At 52.6% G+C, this 20076-nt stretch overlaps 2 protein-coding genes across 3 annotated transcripts in view; one reads left to right on the top strand and one right to left on the bottom strand.

Moving 5' to 3' along the window:
- Positions 1 to 9831, top strand: part of EFR3B (EFR3 homolog B) — a 69713-nt gene extending 59882 nt beyond the window's left edge. For both annotated transcript variants that reach the window (XM_059660392.1, XM_059660391.1), the window contains exons 19-23: positions 313 to 404; positions 1789 to 1837; positions 3118 to 3224; positions 4510 to 4559; positions 4985 to 9831. In XM_059660392.1, the coding sequence (XP_059516375.1) occupies positions 313 to 404; positions 1789 to 1837; positions 3118 to 3224; positions 4510 to 4559; positions 4985 to 5090 (404 nt within the window). In that variant the 3' untranslated portion in view covers positions 5091 to 9831. The remainder of the gene's footprint in view (positions 1 to 312; positions 405 to 1788; positions 1838 to 3117; positions 3225 to 4509; positions 4560 to 4984) is intronic.
- Positions 9832 to 12018: 2187 nt separating this feature from the next.
- Positions 12019 to 18361, bottom strand: POMC (proopiomelanocortin). Its single transcript, XM_059660773.1, has 4 exons — positions 18309 to 18361; positions 17803 to 17919; positions 14792 to 14972; positions 12019 to 12713 (listed from the first exon to the last, which is right to left on the bottom strand). The coding sequence occupies exons 1-4, from the start codon at positions 18359 to 18361 to the stop codon at positions 12060 to 12062; spliced, it is 1005 nt and encodes a 334-aa protein (XP_059516756.1). The 3' UTR covers positions 12019 to 12059.
- Between the last annotated feature and the right edge of the window lie 1715 nt (positions 18362 to 20076).

The following is a 20076-nucleotide window of genomic DNA, read 5'->3' as shown; positions in this document are numbered from 1 at the left end:
TTGGTCAGCAAACTGTGGCTCGCAAGCCACATGCGGCCTTTTGGCCCCTTGAGTGTGGCTCTTCCACAAAATACCACGTGCGGGCGCACGTACAGTGCGATTGAAACTTCGTGGCCCATGCGCAAAAGTCGGTTTTCGGCCTGGGCGAGTCCATTTTGAAGAAGTACTGTTGATATTTGGCTCTGTTGACTAATGAGTTTGCCGACCACTGGACCAGGCAAAGGCAGAGGGCATGGGAGATGGTGCCAGGGGCAAGATCCTGGCTCGCTCCCTGACAGCTAGGAATCTCGCTTCTGGCTTCTCCTTTCCCAGATGAGGATCGCTTGTCCAAGAGGAAGAGCATTGGAGAAACCATTTCCCTGCAGGTGGAGGTGGAATCTAGGAACAGCCCTGAGAGGGAGGAGGTGAGTGTCTCCCCCAGACACTGCCCTGGTGAAGCCCAGCATCCCCGGGGGAGGGCACCTGCTCCTGCCTTGTAGGCAGTCAAACACCCCATGTTCCAGGCCCCCCTAACTGCACAACACAGGTAAGGTTGCACAGAAAGTAAATTTCTCAGGGAAGTCCAGTTTTCCTACTGTCATCCCGTAGACCACAGACATTTCCATCTGGAAGAAGTGATCTGTATCCACCTTCCTCCCTACTGTACTCCCATGAGAATGTCACAAAAATCGCTCTTGAAAGACTTGTTGGTTGCCATTCTCCATTCACGGTGGGGACAAGCATGCTCCATATTGGAAATCGGGAGGTTAATAGGAGAGATGAGGGCGAGGCACACCCATAAAGGTGCTCTTTTAAAGAGAAGGCTGCAGCTCACACATCTCTCTCCCATCTGTTCTTGAGGGCTGTGACTATCTCGTCTCTGTACAACTGAGTATGTGCTAGCTCCCCTGCCATTACTTCTTCTCCCTCAGAAAATAAAGCAGGTGCACCCACGAGAAAGGAGAATAAGGAATCGCAGTGGCAACTCCAAATGTACTTCTCAAGTGGGAAAGAAATGGGGAGGGGACTTGGAGGAGGGAGAAAGAAGTGAGGACTTGGACAAGAAGACGTGTGGAGTTTGGAGCAGGGACAGTTTCTACCCACTAGGGCTGGGGTGGCCACGGAGACCTAGTCTTTCCCCAAGGAGCGAGGAGAACCCATTGGGCTCGAGATCAAGCCTCCCTGTCGCCATGCCCTCAACCTTCACTTACTGGGGGAGACCTCCAGTCCTGGGCTTTTCAGAGCTTATCTGGAACCTTCCCATGGAAGGAAGGAGGCTAATTGGAGAAGTGACATGAGGTTGAACCAGGCCCTTCCAGCTCTACAAGACTGGGGATCTCAAAAATGTTAGAACCGCAGCACGAGTTGGATGCTCCTCCCGCACCCACATCCCTTAAGTCCTCAAGAATGTTATTCAGTTCTTGAAATTGACATTTGAGATTATATGGCCATCTGCAAATATAATCTCTTCTTGCTTCCAATATTTTCTGTTAGGTATCTGAAGATTTTATTTTTTTAATTACACAGTGTTTTCCTCCCACTGGGCTTAATGGGACAGCCCAGGGGGAGGGGATAGTGGGTTCTATTAGTTGAGGCTTTAATGAGGGATTAGCCTCCCCACCCCCATGTCATGACTCTTGGAGAGCTTCCGGAGACCCTGGTGAGAAGGTGGGTGTCCTGGGGGAGTTTCTGCCCATTGGGACATTCTTGGAGAAGTGAAGGGGCTGCCAGGTAACTAAGGAAGCCAAGGCTGCGTCCTCTGATTCCTCCCCCGCTCCACCTTTGTCACACTTGTCCCCTCTCCCTCAGCGAGTACCAGCAGAGGAGATCACCTATGAGACGCTAAAGAAGGCCATCGGTAAGTGGGAGGCCCCCAGGGAGTTGGTTGGAGGGGAGGGCAGAGCTGGGTCTTGGTTGCAAGCGAGTGGGTGTGTGCAGCCCCATCTGCTGTCTTCCCGAGGATGATTCAGCACAGACTTGAGGGCAGACATTGTGGCTTCCTCTGAACTCATCCCAACTCCCAAAGCTGCAGTGGGAAGTCCTGCTCTCGTGAGGGATCAGTGTTGCCCTGTGTCTCTTAGGTCAGACAACCCTTTTTCTACTGACTGCTGCCTTTAAGGTAATCCACTGAGGGTTACAGCCAGTCAGGTAAAAAGCAGTTGTGTATAAAGACTTTGACTGTTTTTTGTTAGAATGTGATACAGAAGAACAAGTTGACCAATGAAATATATTAAGAACAAACCATATTAATATTTATTTAATAATGGCAACAGATTTCTAAAATATTTTTATTGATTTCAGAGAGGAAAGGAGAGGAAGAGAGAGAGAGAGAAAGAGAAACATCAGTTATGAGAGAGAATAATTGATTGGCTGCCTCTTGCATGCCCCCTACTGGGGATCGAGCCTGCAACCCGGGCATGTGCCCTGACCGGGAATCGAACTGTGACTTCCTAGTTCATGGGTCCACACTCAGCCACTGAGCGACACCAGCGGGCGGCAATAGATTTTAAAATGTAGTATTATGTCTTCTGTCTGAAGTACTTCAAATGAGAGAATTTTTCTGAATACTGATGACAAATTTTGTCTTCACATGCCAGACCTTTTTTATTTTTGTTGTCATTGATGGTACTCCTGAACGTACACACTCGGCCTTCTTAAACAGCGAATGATGGACATATTTGAGACCCCTCCCCTTTTTTCTCTAACTCATTTTGGATACCAAGAGGGATATGTACACAGCTTCATACCGCTCTGCCATAGGGGTTCTGGGCTGGCTTTTGTGGTCTGTCTGGCCTTTCCATTGTTGATGTCGCTTTTCAAATCCCCCTAGAGTACTTCCTATTCCAGGAACTTCCAGTAAGAGTCCTAGTGGCAGCGCAGTTACATGGGCTTTAAAAGCCCAGCTTCAGGGTCTGCTCAACTGGTTCTCAAACCCTTACACAAGGAAGGTCGCTGGGCCCTCAGGAAAGCTCTAGACCTGCTGGGGCCACGTGATGGCACCACACCCTCCAGGCCACCACACCTGGCCCATCAGCAGGGGGAGCCGGAGCTGCGGTCACAGACAGAGCTCCGGGAGGAGTCCACTCAGCTCCATGTCAGTGGGCAGGCCCTGCGGGCTGACCGCACTCTGTGCTGCAGTGGACAGTGTGGCGGTGGAGGAGCAGGAGCGCGAACGGCGGCGGCAGGTGGTGGAGAAGTTCCAGAAGGCGCCCTTCGAGGAGATCGCAGCTCACTGCGGGGCCCGGGTGAGTGAGGCACACAGGGCGAGCCCTCGGGGGCAGAGGGTCCGGGGCCGGACGGGGTTGCTATATCTTGGCACTTTAGTCACCCAGAGATTAGGGTTGAGATGCCAGCAGCACCCTGGCCCTACGTCGTTTCCCCATGAACCAAAGACTTGGCTACTGGCCACCCAGGCCTCCAGGCCTCACACTTTTCATGTAAGAAAGAAGTCCTGACCTCAGGAGATCCTGCATCAGACAGACAGACTATAATAATTATTATCATGGCAAGTGTGTGCCTAGCGCTTTACCTGTGAGGTGCGCCAGACACCTTACATCTGTTTATTTCGTTCCCATGACTACTTTGCGTGGTTGGTGCCAGTCACATTCCGGAGTGATGGGGAAGGAGCCCATGGGGAAGGAAAGATGGCCAGTGTTTGCAGCAGGACCTGCAGGCAGGGGGTGAACAGCGGGCCTGGGAAAGATCTGAGAGAGGGGGCCCTGGACAAGGGGAAAGAGGGGCTCGTGTCTATACTTAAGGGAGGGGCACAAACATTTCTTGAGATTGATTTTCTATGCCAGGATTTGCTAGTCACATGTTCCTCTTAGTCACAAAGAAATATACTTGTAAACATCCAAAAGTTACAAATAACTCTTACTTAATTGTACTTTTTCCTCTCAATAAAAACACGTCTTTTTATAATACAATATATATTCCTAATATACATATATATTTCCAATTATGATAGCTATATATAAGAACATATAAATACATGTAAGTATAATGTCGATTGGGGGGGCCTATATTATCCTGACCTCTTGTCCCATCTCAAGAGGTAGATGCTGCTCATTTCATGAGCTCGGAGTTGAGGCCCAGGTACAGAACACGTGCACAGCTCCCTCACGCAATCGGAGCCAGAAGGGACCAGAGGGCGCATCTTCCCTAAACCACCAGTTTTGCACAACTGCTTCTTTGGAGTTCAGAGCTGGCACCAGCTCTCAGCCTCCTGACTCATGCCCAGAAGGTGCTACCGTCCCACTTGGAGGAGCTAAGGGTCCTTCAAGAACCGCCTGCTGAAGTCCTCCTGGTGCTCCTGGTCTCTGTGCTGCCCCAGCAGGCCATGGCCGGACGGCTCTGCCTGACCTGAACCCACAGCCAGGGTCCACAGACAAGTGCTGGGATCGAGCTCCCACCATTCCCTTCCTGAGGCTGCACTGTCCAGACCTCCAGTGCGCGCTCTGGACAGGTGGGCTCATGACCACCCGCAGCGGTGCGGGAACCCCAGCTGACTCCCCCTCTGTTTGTGTCTAGGCATCACTGCTGCAGAGCAAACTCAATCAGATCTTTGAGATCACCATCCGGTAAGTGGCAGTCCTGGCCCGGAGACCCCTGCCTCCGTGGCCCAGCGGGCGCCCTCCTCCCCAGGCTTCCTCTCACTGTCTTCAGTCCTCCTCTCCCCAGGCTCTGTCTCCAGGGCTGGAGTCAGCCACCAACTCTCCCCAAAAAGGAAGTTGAGACTAGAGAGGACAAGAGATGGCTCAGTGAACCCTGGAAAAGAGTCAGGGTCCTTGTTTCCCAGGCTGAGACTTGACTTTCTGAAGCAACATTGTCACTGTAGAGCCTGCCATGGAGCTGTAGATTCTAGAACAACTTGAAACCTGGGAACCCACAGAGTGACAAAGGCTCTGGTCCCTGTTCAAAGAGAAACACAAATCAGCTGCTCTATTTGGCTGCATGGGGTGGGACCCGCTCCTCATCCCTTCCTCCTCCATGTGCCCCTGCCCAGGCCCCCGCCCAGCCCATCAGGAACCATCACCGCAGCCTACGGCCAGCCTCAGAACCACTCCATCCCCGTCTACGAGATGAAGTTTCCAGACCTGTGTGTATACTGAATTCCAAGAGGTGGAGCTGCTTGGAGGGGTGGGCCTGAGGGAGGGGCTCACCCTCACACCCCACCCCTACTGCGTGCAAGTCTAACAGGGATCTCAGAAAAGGTCGCCCTCCCGCCTAAACAAGGCAGAGCCCCAGACCCTCCCGCTTCCCCTGTGTCTCCCCTGAGGGATTGGCTACCTGCCCCGCTAGGACCAATAAGCCTCTCAGCTGTTCCCTTTAGTCTCCTTTGTGTCAGCGAGGGGCCAAGAATCGGGGGTCTCAGCTCCCGCAGCTCCCCGTGGTGTGGTGGTGCAGCAGGTGAAAGGCTTCTATGGTGGGGGTGGGAGGGGGCACAGCTGCCGTCCCCTGAGGCGGGGACTGGATGGAGACACCGGTTGGTCCAAGGACGCTGTGGACAGCAATCTAGAGAAAGCCAGGGGAGAGCTGGACACTGGGGGACCGTTCTCCTCAGAGCACCCCCGCTCCGTCCCGAGGCCCTCGGGTCTCCTGTGTCTCTTCCACTCCCCCTCTCACCTGCCAGCTTCTCTTAGTGATTCTTTCTATTATTAATGGACGCTGAGCCCTTCTAACAGGAGCTGGGTAGAGACACATGGGAGGGGGGCAGCAAAGGATGACATGAAGGCAGGTGGCTGCTGGTGGAGGGGCAGCTCTCCCCAGGCTGGGCCTGCCTTCCCGCCCCCCCCTCCCTCAGCCCCGCCCAGGCGCAGCAGGCAGAAGTGGGCACGTCCCTATTCTCACCTCCTTGGTTCAGAGGGAGCTTGCTTGGCCCTCCCATGGTTCTCTCCCTTCTGGATGTTTCTCCAAGTTGAGCTCTCTCTCTTAACACCTTTCTTCCTGTGGAGCCCCGTGTGTTTCTACAGCTTCTGGGTTGAGGGAGGGCAGGACCAGATAATCTGGTTCTAGGTGACTTGAGAGAGGAGCAACTGCAGGGCCAGGCCTGCCCACAGCACCTCCTGGGGAAGAGGTTCCTGGCCTGGCCTGGCTGGGCTGGGGGGCGGGGTGGAGGTGGGGGGGCCGACACTGGGAAGGGATGGTCAGTGGGGGGAGCACTTTGGGACTCAAAGATGTCAGAAGTCAACGAACGTTGTGGATGTTTCGTTGGAGGAAAGAAGGATCCGGCACCTGATACTGGAACGACTTTTTTCACTCTTTGGACAAAGTCTGGACCTCAGTTCCACCTGGCCAAGCTTGAGGCTTGGGGAGAGCGGTGGAGACCCCTTTGGGTTCTGCATTTCCCCTGAGTCCTGTCAGCCTGTCTGTGCAGAGGAGGAGTCTGTTTGCTGTGCATTCCCTTCCCCTTTCTCATCCCGCACCCCCACCCAAGCCTCTGGCAGGCCCTCCCCTGGGCCTCCGCCTGGGTCTCCCCGTGCCAGCGCCCTAGGGCCCCAGATAGTTCTTCTCTTCCAGTGGAACGTCCCATAACTGTTCTGAGCTGATGTAACTCACAGTAAGGTGTGAATGGCCCAATGATTCTTCCCTGAGAATTTTTTTTTTCTTTTAGAGAGAGAGCGTAAATAGATTCCTCTACCCAAAGGGATCCCTTTCAGGGTACAATTTTAGGCAGTGGGGGGCGGGGGCGGAGGCAGACACCCTGGGGTCACACCTCTGCATGACCCTGTGCAGTGAGAGCCTGATGACCAGCCCAGACGGGTGTATTTCCTCAAATCGGGAGAAACGTAACAAATGCACTGCCCATTCCGTGTGCAGCTCTCTCTGGGAGGGGGCTTTCTGACCCTGTTCTTGTCGTTTCCCCCTTGGGCCTGCAGCTTCCAGGTGGCCTGCATGATTACAGGGCCCCAGCCAGCCACTTCTGGCCACGTGGCTTCTGGCAAATGCTCAACCCAACTTTACAAGCATGAACTGAGATTCCTCCTCACTCTAATATCTCCTGATTAAGAAACCACGTTTCAAGTAACTTGAACCAAACCTGAAGGCAAATAACTTTGGGGAGAAACTTCACAGGAAATCCAAATCTTTGTTTTCAGTATATATTTTTATTGATTTCAGAGAAGAAGGAAGAGGGAGGGAGAGATAGAAACATCAGTGATGAGGGAGAATCATTGGTCAGCTGCCTCCTGCATACACCCCACTAGAGGGTTGAGCCTGCCACCCAGCATGTGCCCTGACTGGGAATCAAACGCGTGACCTCCTGGGTTGATGCTCCACCGCTGAGCCGCATCGGCCGGGCGGGAAATCTAAATCTGGAGCCACAAACCTGTCTTCCCATCTGTATCCCCTGCTCGGCTTTGATGAGGAACTCTCTTTCTTTCTTGTGCCTCCTTGACTTTAGGGTCCACCCCCAGAGCAACTGCACCCTGAGCACTGCCCTTGGTCCCTGGTTCTGGGATGTGGGAGGCAGGGCCCTGGAGCCTCTTTCTAGAGCTAGCACTAGGACCAGAGACCTGCAGGTCCCCTCAGACGTCGCCCTGTCCCTCTCCAGCCCTCCCCGGGAACAGGGTGCAGAAGAAGGTGCAAGGTTCCCATTCTTCACACACTCAGCTGCTCCTTCCTCTTCTCTGTCCGAAGCAGCCTTTTCTTTCCATCACAGCTGCATAGCAAAGGCGTGATTCTTTTAGAGAACTGCCATGTTTTTGAGTGCTATCTTCCCAGATTCAATTTCAACTTACACCCAGTAGGATATTAGGCTGCCTGCTGCCAGGAGGTAGAACCTGGGTTCTGGCCAAGTACTGGTATGCCTCGGAATCAGAAAGTTTAAGGTGAGTGTTGACTCAGACAGACCATGCAACGATAAATTAAGCAGTCCTCCTTCACCCCTACCCATGTGCCCCTCCACAAACCCTGGGAATGGATGCCAAGCAGTTTGGTGGGCGCCCAGGCCCTGGGCCTAGCAGCCATCACTGCTTCCTGCCTTCCGAGCCCCATAGCGTCTGGCAGCACTGTGTCTGGTGACCAACCCTTTCTGCCACCCTTGTCTATTGTGATTTTGAGCCAGCTGCTCCCCAAAGCCACTGAGGACTCTTGCCTCCTGGGCAAGGGGTCGGTTTGGTTAGCACCCTGCAGACATAACTGAATGGGCGGGAACATATTTGACATTTGAAAGTTCTGTTCGTTTAGTTGAGTCATGTCCAGGCATAAGCAGCAGGTCAGCAGGAAGCACCCATGTGATCCTGGAGGCTCCTCCTGTCTTCCTTGCAGTGGGGTCCCCAGTGCCTGTCTTCATCTTCCTCCCCCAGAAAGAAGAAATAAGTGGTTTCTTGACTCCTAAATGCCTCCTCTCCCGAGAAGGAACCCAAGGAGGGAAGAAGCAGCATTAGGAACGTCCCCAGATACTCCTCTCTGCAGCCCTCCATCTCAGACACAAGTATAAACAGACGAGCAGAGAAAAGGTGGGGCGGGGACCGACTAAAGTGCTTGAAGAAGCGTGACGTCACATATGCGCTGCCCTTTGCCCTCGATGTTCTGGGTCCCAGAGAACATGTTTCAACTGGCTTAAGAACTAGAACAGCCTTGGGGTACCTTTAAGTGGCTCAAAGGCCAGACCGCTGGGCTTCCCTGGGGGCCTCTGGATCATGATACCTTCCAGTTGCTATTTCATTGTCCCCAGTCCTTCCGACCTGGGCACAGGGCGTGTCATTGAGAAGTGAGGCTGTTTCCTCAATTCATCTTCATAACCATGACATGGCATTACACTGGCTGAGCGCCTGTGGGGAAGGACAAGACCTGAGCTGTTACCTGAATATTAAGATTGAAGGTAGCCCTAGCCGGTTCGGCTCAGTAGATAGAGCATGGGACTGTGGACTGAAGGGTCCCAGGTTTGATTCTGGTCAAGGACACATGTCCAGGTTGCAGGCTCTATCCCCAGTAGCAGGCTTGCAGGAGGCAGCCGATCAATGATTCTCTCTCATCATTGATGTTTCTAACTCCCTCTCCCTTCCTCTCTGAAGTCAATATATATATATATATATATATATATATATATATATATATATATATATATATAATTTTTTAAAAAAGATTGAAGGTAGACAAGGAGATCAGCTCATTTGGGCAGGCCACGCCCACTTCGCTCACCCATAGGCCTGGCAGCAGGTTGTGCTGAAACAAAACACCATCCTCACGTCTGGGGCAGTGTGTGGCTTCTTCGTCCTATTCACTTAGAAAGCTAACCACATCTGAAGACTGGAGAGGATGGTCAATATGGGCCTGGCCAGCTGGGGAAGTGGGGAAAAGACACAGGGGCAGTGACTGGGCCCCTGGGGGCTGTTGGGGTCAGAAGGCAGATTTCCAGGCTCTCTTTTAGCACCAGCCAGGTTGACCAGCACTCCCCTCCTGGAGACCTTAGGGCCTCATCATCTTCCCCTTTTGAGCTCTTCCTCCATGACTGTTGATTCTGGCCTGTGGGGTACAGAGCTGTAACTCCACAAATGCTGCAGCCCACACATTATAACATGTCTGTGTCCATTTAGAACTTCATGACCCAGCTGAAAGTGTGTGTGCCTGTCTGTGTGCATGTGTGTGTAATGTAGTTCCTAGTAGACGATATATGTATATAATAGCTGATGTATTTATATGGAAGTGCAGAATTAGTGCCAGTGGCAGTTTTCTGTATTTTAAACTCATTGAGTCAAATTAGTTTTAAGGAAGGGAAAAGAGGGGGGGGGGGGCGGGGAGTGTAGGAAGAAGGACTCTTAGCAAGATCCTTCTTTAGGACTCTTAGTTGTGATTTCCCAATGAGCCTTATGATGCCCTTTTCAAATAAATGTTAATGTTGTCACCACATGGTCGTCTCTTTGATTTCTTTAAAGTAAATGGTTTTTTGAAATGCAAACAGGATCTGAAAATACCAACATTAACCACTAACATTTAGCCACCACCACCTGCCATTACTTCCCTTGCTTGAAAAGGAAAGAGCGGAGGGGAGAAGGATGCTACCAAGATGTAAACATGAGGATTCCCAGCATGGGAGCATCCCCTGATGGGAAGGTGTGAGCCATTTCTTCATTACAGTGGGCGAGACTTTATCTTGGCAATCTGGCTTTCTGATTCCTCTTACATCAGGGCATTCCGGTTTGCTTTCATTGTGAACGCCTAGATCATCAACATAATATGTGTAAGTGCCATACACAAATGTTTCCCAGCCACTTTGATCTATACCACCCATTGGTATGTCTAATGCAGTTGACATGTATGCATACGTGTGTGTGTGTGTGTGTGTGTGTGTGTGTGTGTGTCAGTATCTGTGAGTCTCTTGGGAATTGGAAATGTGTTTGGCCCCAGCATTGTGCAGACAGCATGGGGACATAGAAAAGAAACCCAGCCCATGACCTCTGCGCTAGTGGAGGTTGGGTTTCCCTGAGGAGAGCACAAGACATACCTACAGCAAGAAAATTGCCATCCAAGCCAGACTGCATGCCCTCCACTGAAGAGGGCTGAATGCAGAAACACTGAAAATAAGCAGGTGTGGCTGGAAGAGATCACAGCTTTCCTAGTGGAAGTGGACTTGAGCCTGGGTTCATGTTGAAAACGGGGTAACACTCAAAGTGGTGGGAGAAGATGGGGAATTTCAAGTAGAGGCTGAAGGAGGATGGGAGGAGAGAGAGATCAGTAGGTGGGAACATGGGAAGTAGGGTTCAGTAAGGAGTGTGAATTTCATTGACAAGGGCCCAGCATGCCATGCCCTGTAGTTTGGAATTGATGGAAAATTGGGGTGGGACAACTTTCTTTTTAGCTCTTGAGCCAATGAATGAGGGTTTTGTATACATTGCTATGAAGAATTTGTATCTGATGGGTTGGGAGGAGAGCAACAGGAGACAAGAAGTTGGTTGGAAGCTGTTACAGTAGTGTAGGCCGGAGCACAGAGTGGTGAGAAGGGTTTGGGTTGGGCAACATCATGGGGAGAGAATGTGGACATAGCTGGGGAAAAGAGAGATCCCAAGGCTTGAGCCCGTGGGCCTGGAATAAGTATCCGTGTATATTGCCTTGTATTTATACAGATGTGTCTCCGTGGGTGCGTGCCGGGGTGGGTGAGACCATGTGTGTGAGAATGTTTGTATCTCCGTGTGCACATTTTAACTGATACCAGCCATCAGCACTCACACTTAGCTTCTCAGTGATAAAAAGATAATCACATTCATTTCTTAATCTGCACAATAGCCCTCACACTAGGGAGGGAGGGGAAGAGGAACTCAATCTTGGCGTTCGGAGACTTGCCTACGGTCGCACAGGTAGCTGGATCCAGGGGACATTACCACAGCCTCCCTCCCACCTGACAGCCCAGAGCGCCCTTCCCCTGGCCTTGAGGTTCAGTGTCCGCCTGGCCCTTGGACAGGTGCCAGCGTTACTCCTGTAGGGCACTTCTGTCGGAATCCTGCCTTTGGGTGCACCTTCTAGCTGAGCAGTTTTCCCACCCAACGAAGGGTGGCAAATGTAGCCACCCTGAGCCGTCCAACTACCTGGTCCCTTGTGGACGCATTTACTGAGGGGACAGGAAAGTACATTTCCATCGCAGCTCTGCCTGTGAGTACACTGCCGCTGGGTTACATGGAAACCATCCCGCCTCTCCTCCACTGTGTGCTCCTCTTTACTTGATGGATATGTGATTATATATATAATCTTAAACATTTTTATTGATTTCAGAGAGGAAGAGAGAGAGAGAAACATCAATGATGAGAGAGAATCACTGATCAGCTGCCTCCTGCGCGTCCCCTACGGGGACGGAGCCCGCAAACCCGGGCATGTGCCCCCGACGGGAATCGAACCCTGGGCCCTTCAGTGGGCACCCGCCAGGGCTGGATGTGTTATTTCATTCACTGGGTCACCATTCACAGGCAGAGGCAGACGTGCAACTTGCAAGGCTTTATTTCCTAACTACAGGCATCTCTAACAGGCCGGGTGCCGCGCCCACCGCCGGAGCCGGGAGCCGGTAGCCGGGAGCCCGGCCAGGCTGGGAGGCCCGAGAGGGGGCTCGGGGGGCCACCTTCCGGGGAGAGGCCCGGCCCCCGGCGCCCTCACTGGCCCTTCCGGTGGGCGTTCTTGATGATGGCGTTTTTGAACAGCGTCACCAGGGGCGTCTGGCTCTTCTCCGAGGTCATGAAGCCGCCGTAGCGCTTGTCCTTGGGCGGGCTGCCCCAGCGGAAGTGCTCCATCTTGTAGGGCCCCTCGTCCTTCTTCAGCGCCGGCGGGGCCTCGGCCGCCGCCCCCAGGCTGTACTCCAGGTCGGCGGAGGCCGCCTCGCCCTGGGCCGCGCCCTCGGGGCGGAGCGCCGGCTCGGGCCGCTCCCGCTTGAACTCGACGGGGAAGGCCTCGGCCGACTCGTCCTCGGCGCCGTTGGGGTACACCTTCACCGGGCGCCGCTTCTTGCCCACCGGCTTGCCCCAGCGGAAGTGCTCCATGGAGTAGGAGCGCTTGCCCTCGCGCGGGCCCGGCCCGGCGCCATCGCCGCGGGGCCCGAGGCCGCCGTCGCCCGCGGCCGCCGCCTCCTCCGTGCGTTCGGGGCCCGCGCCGGCCCCGCTGCTGTCGTTGCCGCTGCGGCCGAAGCGGTCCCAGCGGAAGTGGCCCATGACGTACTTCCGGGGGTTCTCGGCCAGCAGCTGTTCCTCGCCGTTCCCGGGAAACACGGGCGTCTCCGCCGAGAGGTCGGACCTGCAGGCCCGAATGCAGGCCTGCGGGAGAGCGAGCGCGTGAGTCACTGAGCGCCCGATGGCCCGCCCTGCACTGCGCCTGCGCCCTCGGCTTCCAGTGCTGCGCCCGCGCCCTCCCCACGTGGCCGCCGCCCTGCGGGATGGTCTCCCTGCCCAGGGCACCTGCCCATCCCGTCCTCTGGGCATCCACGGGCATCTAAGACACAGCTGGGCATCGTCTCTTTTGTCCCCCGGACACCTTAGTATTTCTGCCCCGTAACTACAACGCACACCCCATGAGCAGGGTCTTACTGTTATATGCCTCATATATAGGCATTAATCAATCAATGGCAGGCAGGTGGTAGTTGTTGGCACTTAATAAACATTGAATAAATAAATATGGCTCAGTATGAATCTGGATGGGGCATTGGGCTGAAATGAGAAGGAGAATCTCCCCAGGTGTCAAAAGTAGAAATCTGACTTCCAGGGCCTGTGTTTTCAGCAATGCCACAACCTTACCCCAGTGATCTGCACACCTACCTCATGCCCTACCTCCCCCAGCCATCTCCTCCTACCCTCGCCCATCTGGCACTTTCTCTGGTTCCTTCAAGTCTCCTGGGCTGACCCTGTGCTTTCTCCAATCGGCGAGCTTTGGAAGGGGTGCTTCATTTCCCTGCCACCTCATTCTGACTGGTGGGGGCGGAGGGGGGAAGCCGGGATCATTTCTGTTGCAGGGGCCATGGAGCCCCTGTCTCTGCTCTTTGAAACTAGACAAGTGGACTGTGGTACACGTTTACTTAGGGCAATGGCCTATAGCGTGCGGCCTTGAGCTTTCAGTTACTCAGAACTGCAAAGGAGGAAACAGAGGGCTCCCACCCACTCTGTTGAGTTGGGAATTTTATGCTCCATGGTTTAGAATAACACAGCAGAATATTAATGGGAAAGTAAAAATGACCGCATACTCCTCTGGACACATGAAACAGGAGGCTCAGAGAGGTGGAAAGTCCTTGGCAAGGTTCCACAGCTCACTGGTGACAGAACTGGGACTAGAACCCATGGGTCTGACCATGACCAGTGCCCCTTCCCTCATGAGCTGTCAATGGGAGAGGCTGTGCAGTGGGTATCTCCAACCCCGAGTCTCTTGGGTCCCTCTGAACTGGAACTCTCAGACTTCCCTGGGCTCTTTTTTCTATTTTATGTGCCACATGCAGCTTCGTTTGTGCTTTTGAGAAAGTCTCTCTCTTATCTTAACTTAGTGTTTCCATTGGCAAAACACCCTGAATGTAGTGATATGCATTCCGCCTTCACCCGGCAGGTGCTGCAGCAGGACGGAACTCAGTCACTGACACCAGCAGTGTGTCTTTTAGTCTTTGACTTGCTATCATTTCTCACTTGTGCTTCCCAAAACACGCAAGTGTGCACAGGCGCGCGCGTGCGCGCGCGCACACACACACACACACACACACACACACACACAGTGTTGACCTGGAGGGAATTCCAACCTGGCACAAAGGACCTTTTCATGCTTCTGGAAAGCCTGTGTCTCCCAGAAGAAGTATGAGACACTGGCACCCGTTAGAGGAAAATGGCACCTGGGTTTTCCTCCCTCTAGAGATGATTTGAGGAACTGCCTAGCTGGCTTTGTAACTGGTAGTAGATAGAAAGGGAAGAAAAATGGAATGGAATGGAATGGAATGGAATGGAATGGCAAAGTATATGAGGAGGTTATTTTAAAAGGAATAACTTGGGAGCTAAAAGATTGAAAATACAGGCTCAATCGAGGAGCGATTATTGTAATCACTATTATTAGTATTCATATTATTTTAATGGCAGTACCTCTAAATAGCTTACATCGAGTGAGGTCCCCATACAAGAAGCGGAGGTAACTGAACAGAAATGGTGGACCAGACCCATCTCCCTGAAGCGCTTCCTCCCCTTCTTGGTCCAGTGCTGACGTCGCCCTGGGGTCTGCCCCTGGCCGGGGCTGAGGTACCCAGTTACCTCTGGGAATGAAGTTCCCCTTGCCCATCGCGCTTTCTTTTGTGCTGTCCCAGCCCCCGCCCCGGCCCCAGTTCCACCATCTGATGCCCAAACCAAGATGACAGCTGTGGACCACGTACCAGCAGGTTACTTTCCGAGGTGAGGTCCTGACACTGGCTGCTCTCCAGACACCAGCCACGCACTTCCATGAAGGCCTGAAGCAGCAGGGCAAGCAGTAGGGCCCCCGAGCGGCTGCAGCATGATCTAGGCATTTTCCCGGCAGGCGGAGGCTCTGCAGCGGCAAACAAGATCCGCGGGACCCTGCAAGGAGCAGAACAATGTTGGCCGCTCACCAGGAAGGACCTGGAGCCAACATTAACACAATCACTTGTGAACCTCAAGGCTTTTTAAGGACAGGAGCAGTTCAAGGAGAAGGTTGGTGTGCGTGCGGGGAGGTGGTATGAGTTGTGTTAGAGATGAGGGGAATAGGACCTCGGAAAAACATGTGCAATTTCCCCTTTATCTCTTATTTGAAAAATCAGACCCCAAAGAAGGTTAGCACTGGAAGCTATTTTAGGGGTCATTTGGTTTAGCCTCTTATTTGAGTATTATTTTAATGGCAGTATCTCTAAATAGCTTACATGGAGTGAGGTCTCCATACAAGAAGACAGGAAGCAAAGATAAGCAAGCAGAAATTGTGGACCAGATCCATTTCCCGGAAGTGCTCCCTCCCCTCCTTGGAGGATTATTTTTACTTCCTGTCTTCTTGTATGGAAGCTCACTCCATTTAAGCTATTTAGAGATATCGCCACTAGAATAATACTAATAATAGTAATAACAATTGCTCCTCAACTGAGCCTACATTTTCAATCTTTTAGCTCCCAGCTTATTCCTTTTAAAATAATCTCATATACTTAGCCTCTTATGTGAAGCCCGGGGAGACAATAACTTGGGTTTGCATGACAAGGTAAGGCTACGTTCTGTTTATAGCACAGAGCCTTCCTATGCCACCACCTTCATGCAGCTACTGTTCTAACACTCCAGATCCAAGGAGTAACTTGGGAAAGACAAGGGCTCAGAAACTCCTGCTCAAGGCGGTCTCTTCCCCCTCTCGCCCACCAACATCCTACCATTCCCCAGGAACTCTATTTTCTGTGAATAGTAGGTTTGCATAAAGGCAAATAAAACCGCTGGCCAATTTAGCCAAAACCTCAGCCAACCCAGTTTGTTGCCCTGTACACAAATCACACACGTCATCACTGTTTCCCAGCTCCCTGCAACCTTTGGAGAGATTTTTAAAGCAACCCCCATTCTTTTAAAAGTGAGTCATCTTCTGAACACATTACAAGTCAGACCTCTTGACCTCCGATTCCCTCAGATGTCATCTGAAATAGCTGGAGTTGAACATGCTGTAGGTGTAGAAGGGAACGAGACGGACACACAGAGCGAAGGGAATGGCCTGCCATTGTGAGAACCTACAAAAGATACTTCCAAGTATCTCTCTGCAGATGCTGAGGTCAAGAGGTCAGGGTATAGGATGCTGCCTGATGCTGCCTTTGGCCCCTTGTGCCCAATGCTTTCCCCGACCCTGTAGGTCTCAAGCTGCCAAGTCCCTCCTCACCCAGGTTGGCCCCTTGAAGTGGCCCTAAGTTCTGTCATCAGCTCACCACCAACCCCACAATCATTTTGTATTTCAGAAGATCTTCTCACCCAGCTGTTAGGAAGAAACCTAATTAGATGAGAAACGTAATTTACATTAAGGCAAGGATGACTAATTGTTTGTCTCCCCTAATGGACATGTGCATTTTAAAACGTTTGCCTGAAAGGAAACTCTCATTTGTGGAGGCCTGGGCCAGATCTTTTTACAGGGAAGGCTTTGGAAGTGAAAGTTCTCCCTGGCTCTCATTGTCTACTTCAGAAAGCCACTGCCTTCTCCCTGCCCCACCCCTACTTATTTTCCCAAAAGCAGAGCCAGCTCAGGGTGGCCAGGTACTGCCTGAACGTTCTCAGAGCAGCCATTAGATGGCGCTGGCAGTCAGCGAGCTGGCCCGTCAGCATCCCAGGCAACTGGGAGAGCATTGGTCAACCTTGATGTCCACTGGTGAGCAGGGACAGGCTGCTCCTGTTACAGCCTTCTGATGCTCTAGTTCAAGTATGAAGTCTAAACTTGGCGGACAAGACAATTTACACTAAAGCTCTGAGACCACACAACACACTTGTAAATGCTCAGATTTACAAGAAAAGCAGAAAAATGATAATCATATAATCACTGTGTCGAGTGTAAAATATCATATGCGTAGAGAAAGAAGTAAAATCAGATAGGTCTGACAGGTCCCTCAACTTTATTGTAATTCTCCTCAAAACTGGCCATTCTAGAGCGATTTCCATTTTCTAAAAACCTGCCTCATGATTGCAGGCTTCTGAGAGCATTTTCTTACCTTCTGCCCCACCCGCGGCGTTGCACACATGGTCACTTCCCACCCTCTCCAAGCTCCATTCCGCTGCTAAAACGCTAGATTTTTTTCTTTTTGCTTGTATGTAGTCTTAATTTTTCTACAGTGAATCAATATTGCCTTATGCCATTTTTTAAAAATCAATATAGTAATGGGGAGGTGTCAAGTATTGTGCTTTCTGTAAGTAGGGAGAGATTTTTGAAAGCCTTGGGAAAAAATAAATAGAAGTCTGTGTTTTGTTCATCTTAACATTAGCTTTATAATAGAGTTACACCTGTTAGAAGCTCACATGTGCAGGCGAGTTCTCTGTGAGCTAAACAAGACGCCGTGTTCCTGTAAAGCTGCACGTTGGCCATGCCTTTCTGTAAACGTTAGAGGTGCAGAGTTTTGTCCTTGCACCAAGATACATATGCGACAAGTCCTAAAACAGAAGTGTCAATGGATTATTGTCACTAAATAAGCCTTAATCTGCACATATCTCAACCATTGATAAATACACACTTTTACCTTCCTTGGCTCTTTCCAGCCAGTCTGTGAGCATCACTGCCTCCCCGTTTAGACACCAAGAACATGGGGGATCCAGGTGCCCTGTAGACTCTCCCTCCTTCGCTGGAAGTCGCCCTTGCCTGAGCCTTGGCCCAGCTCAAACGGCCGCTTCGGCCCTGCAGTCTAGGGTCTGGGGGACAGAGGTCCTCCACTCTGCGGTCCCATTGCGCTCGCAGACAGGGTTGTTCAGCACCTCGGACAGCTCCGGGGCCACCTCTTTAAACCCAGCTGCCGGGTCTTGCAGAGGAGACCGAGCCCCGTCGGGTGCGCTAAGATGGGCAGAAAGACGAGCGTTCAGGGGTCCGCATCCAAAAAAGACTGAGATACAGGGAGTTTTGGCGACTTTTAGCCTTTGCTCTCCAGCCCTTTTTTGCAACGTTAATTTGCGCCGGAATATATGGTATCTTTGAAGTGACATCTACCCAGAAACTCAGGAGGAAGAGGTGCCCTAACACTGGCTCTCCCGAGATCTCCCCAGAAGGCGGTAGGAGTCTCGGGGGTCCTGGCAGCCCCACTCCCCGGGAGGGGGTGGGGGAGAGACGCGGCGGCCGCCAGCTCCGCCGAGGCACGGCTCAGCGGCGCACGGTTCGCCCACAGCCCGGAGGCCGGTCCTCGCCGCTCCGAGGCTGCTCGCTGCCCGAGGCTTCCCGCGCCGCACCCAGTACAGAAACTTTTCGAAGAACTCGGGACCGGGACCGCGGGCGAGAGCATCCCGAGTTGCCGGGGTCTGAGTCCCGGGGGAAGAGTGAGGCTCCGCGCCGCCGCGCCCTTACCTGTCGCGGGGAGGCTGCGCCCGAGCGAGGATGCTCTCCGGAGGGGTCGCTTCTCTCCCTTCCTTTCTCCTCCTCCCCGCCTGGTCCCAGTCGCTCTCCTGGTCCTTTTATAGGGGTTTATAGAGTGGGCGCTGGAGGTGAATTTCCCGGCAGGGCAGCGTAACAAGCAACTCCCCCGGCCCTGGGAAGGGGGGCCGGGGGACGCGGGAGGGGCGTTTCCAGGTAGGAGCTGAGCGCGAGGGCAGGCGTGTCCGGAAAGGGGGCTGGATCTCCGCCCCGGAGGCTGGGATTAACACGGTCCCGCGGAAGGACGCACCTGGCGTCCGTCGGAAAAGAACTTAATTAAGGACGGTGTTGGGTCTCCAGGTGGGACCGGCAGGCGGCTTAGCACCCCGGTGTGGGTGCGCCGGGGGCGCCGCTGAGGCCGTGGAGAAGCGGGTGAAGTTGCTGGTTGTGTGCGCTTAGACTGGCATCTGCCTCTGTCGCATTTGCAGGTAAATATCACCGCAAAGAGCGGACGTCAGGACTGCCTCCGCTTTCCCCAGCATTTGGAAACGGATTTGAAGATGTCACCGGAATCACAAAATCACACTCTCCCTGTTCCAGGTGGGGGTGGGGGTGCGGGAACAGAGGAGGTCCGGGGTCCCTCACCTGAGGTCCAGGACAGGCTGCCTTCCTGGGCTGTGAAAGTGAGTTGCACTGCCCCCCCACACACACACACACACGTATTTATGGCTATACTTTTCTAATTACGGCTTTAGTTGCATCCACTGATTTTGATAGGTCATACTTTTATTACCATTGAGTTTAAAATACCTTCTTATTTTCCTTGAGATGTCTTGACCGCCCTGTGGGTTACTGAGATGTGTTGTTTAACTTCCAAACGCTGGGGGTTTCTAGTTGTGCTTTGAAGCTAATGTTTAGCCTGCGTCTCCTGGGGCCAGAGAGCATGCTCTGGTGGGTTTCAGTCCTTTGAAACCCGGGGTCAGGGGGCTGCTTCCTGGGTGAACAGGTGGTCCGTTCTGATTAAGGCTTCATGTGCACTTCAAAGGAATATGTATCCTGTGGTTGCTCAAATAGTCTAGATCTTTTCTCTAGTCTATTGGTTACGGATTGAAGTATGTTTTCTAATCTCCCCATTATTCTTGTGGATTTATCTAGTTCTTCCTTTGGGCCTGGTATAAAAACAACTCTTTCTAGAAGTCCAGTGGTGAATGTGGGGCAGTGATGGAGGGTAATATAGGGCCAGGGATAAAGACAGCGGAAGGTCCTAGAGCATGGCTGCATGCTGATGGGAACAGTCAGTCAGGGGGAGAAAACTGATGCTGCAGATGAGAGCAGGGAGAACCGAATCATCCCAGCCATGAGTAGGACCAGATGGGATCCAGGGGAGAACCGGATACCAGCAGTGGAGGGCCTCCCTCTGCCACAGCAGGGGTGAAGGAGGAGGGGGGGGTGCGGCCACAGACCCAGGAGAAGCCAGGGAGGAGGATGGACTTTTGTCTGTACCAAAGCCTTTACCTTTTAACCCAGCGTCTCCTGGGAATTATCCTGAGGAAGTTCTCCCACAGTTATACCTAATGCTGTTCCAGAATATGCATACAATGTTGTTTGTAGCAGCAATGAAATGAAATCAAACTAAACATCTATAGT

The sequence above is a fragment of the Myotis daubentonii genome, chromosome 12, assembly GCF_963259705.1.
Source record: "Myotis daubentonii chromosome 12, mMyoDau2.1, whole genome shotgun sequence".
Lineage (NCBI taxonomy): Eukaryota > Metazoa > Chordata > Mammalia > Chiroptera > Vespertilionidae > Myotis > Myotis daubentonii.
The sequence above is the reverse complement of the archived record's forward strand: the minus strand, read 5'-3'. Positions and strand labels throughout refer to the sequence as shown.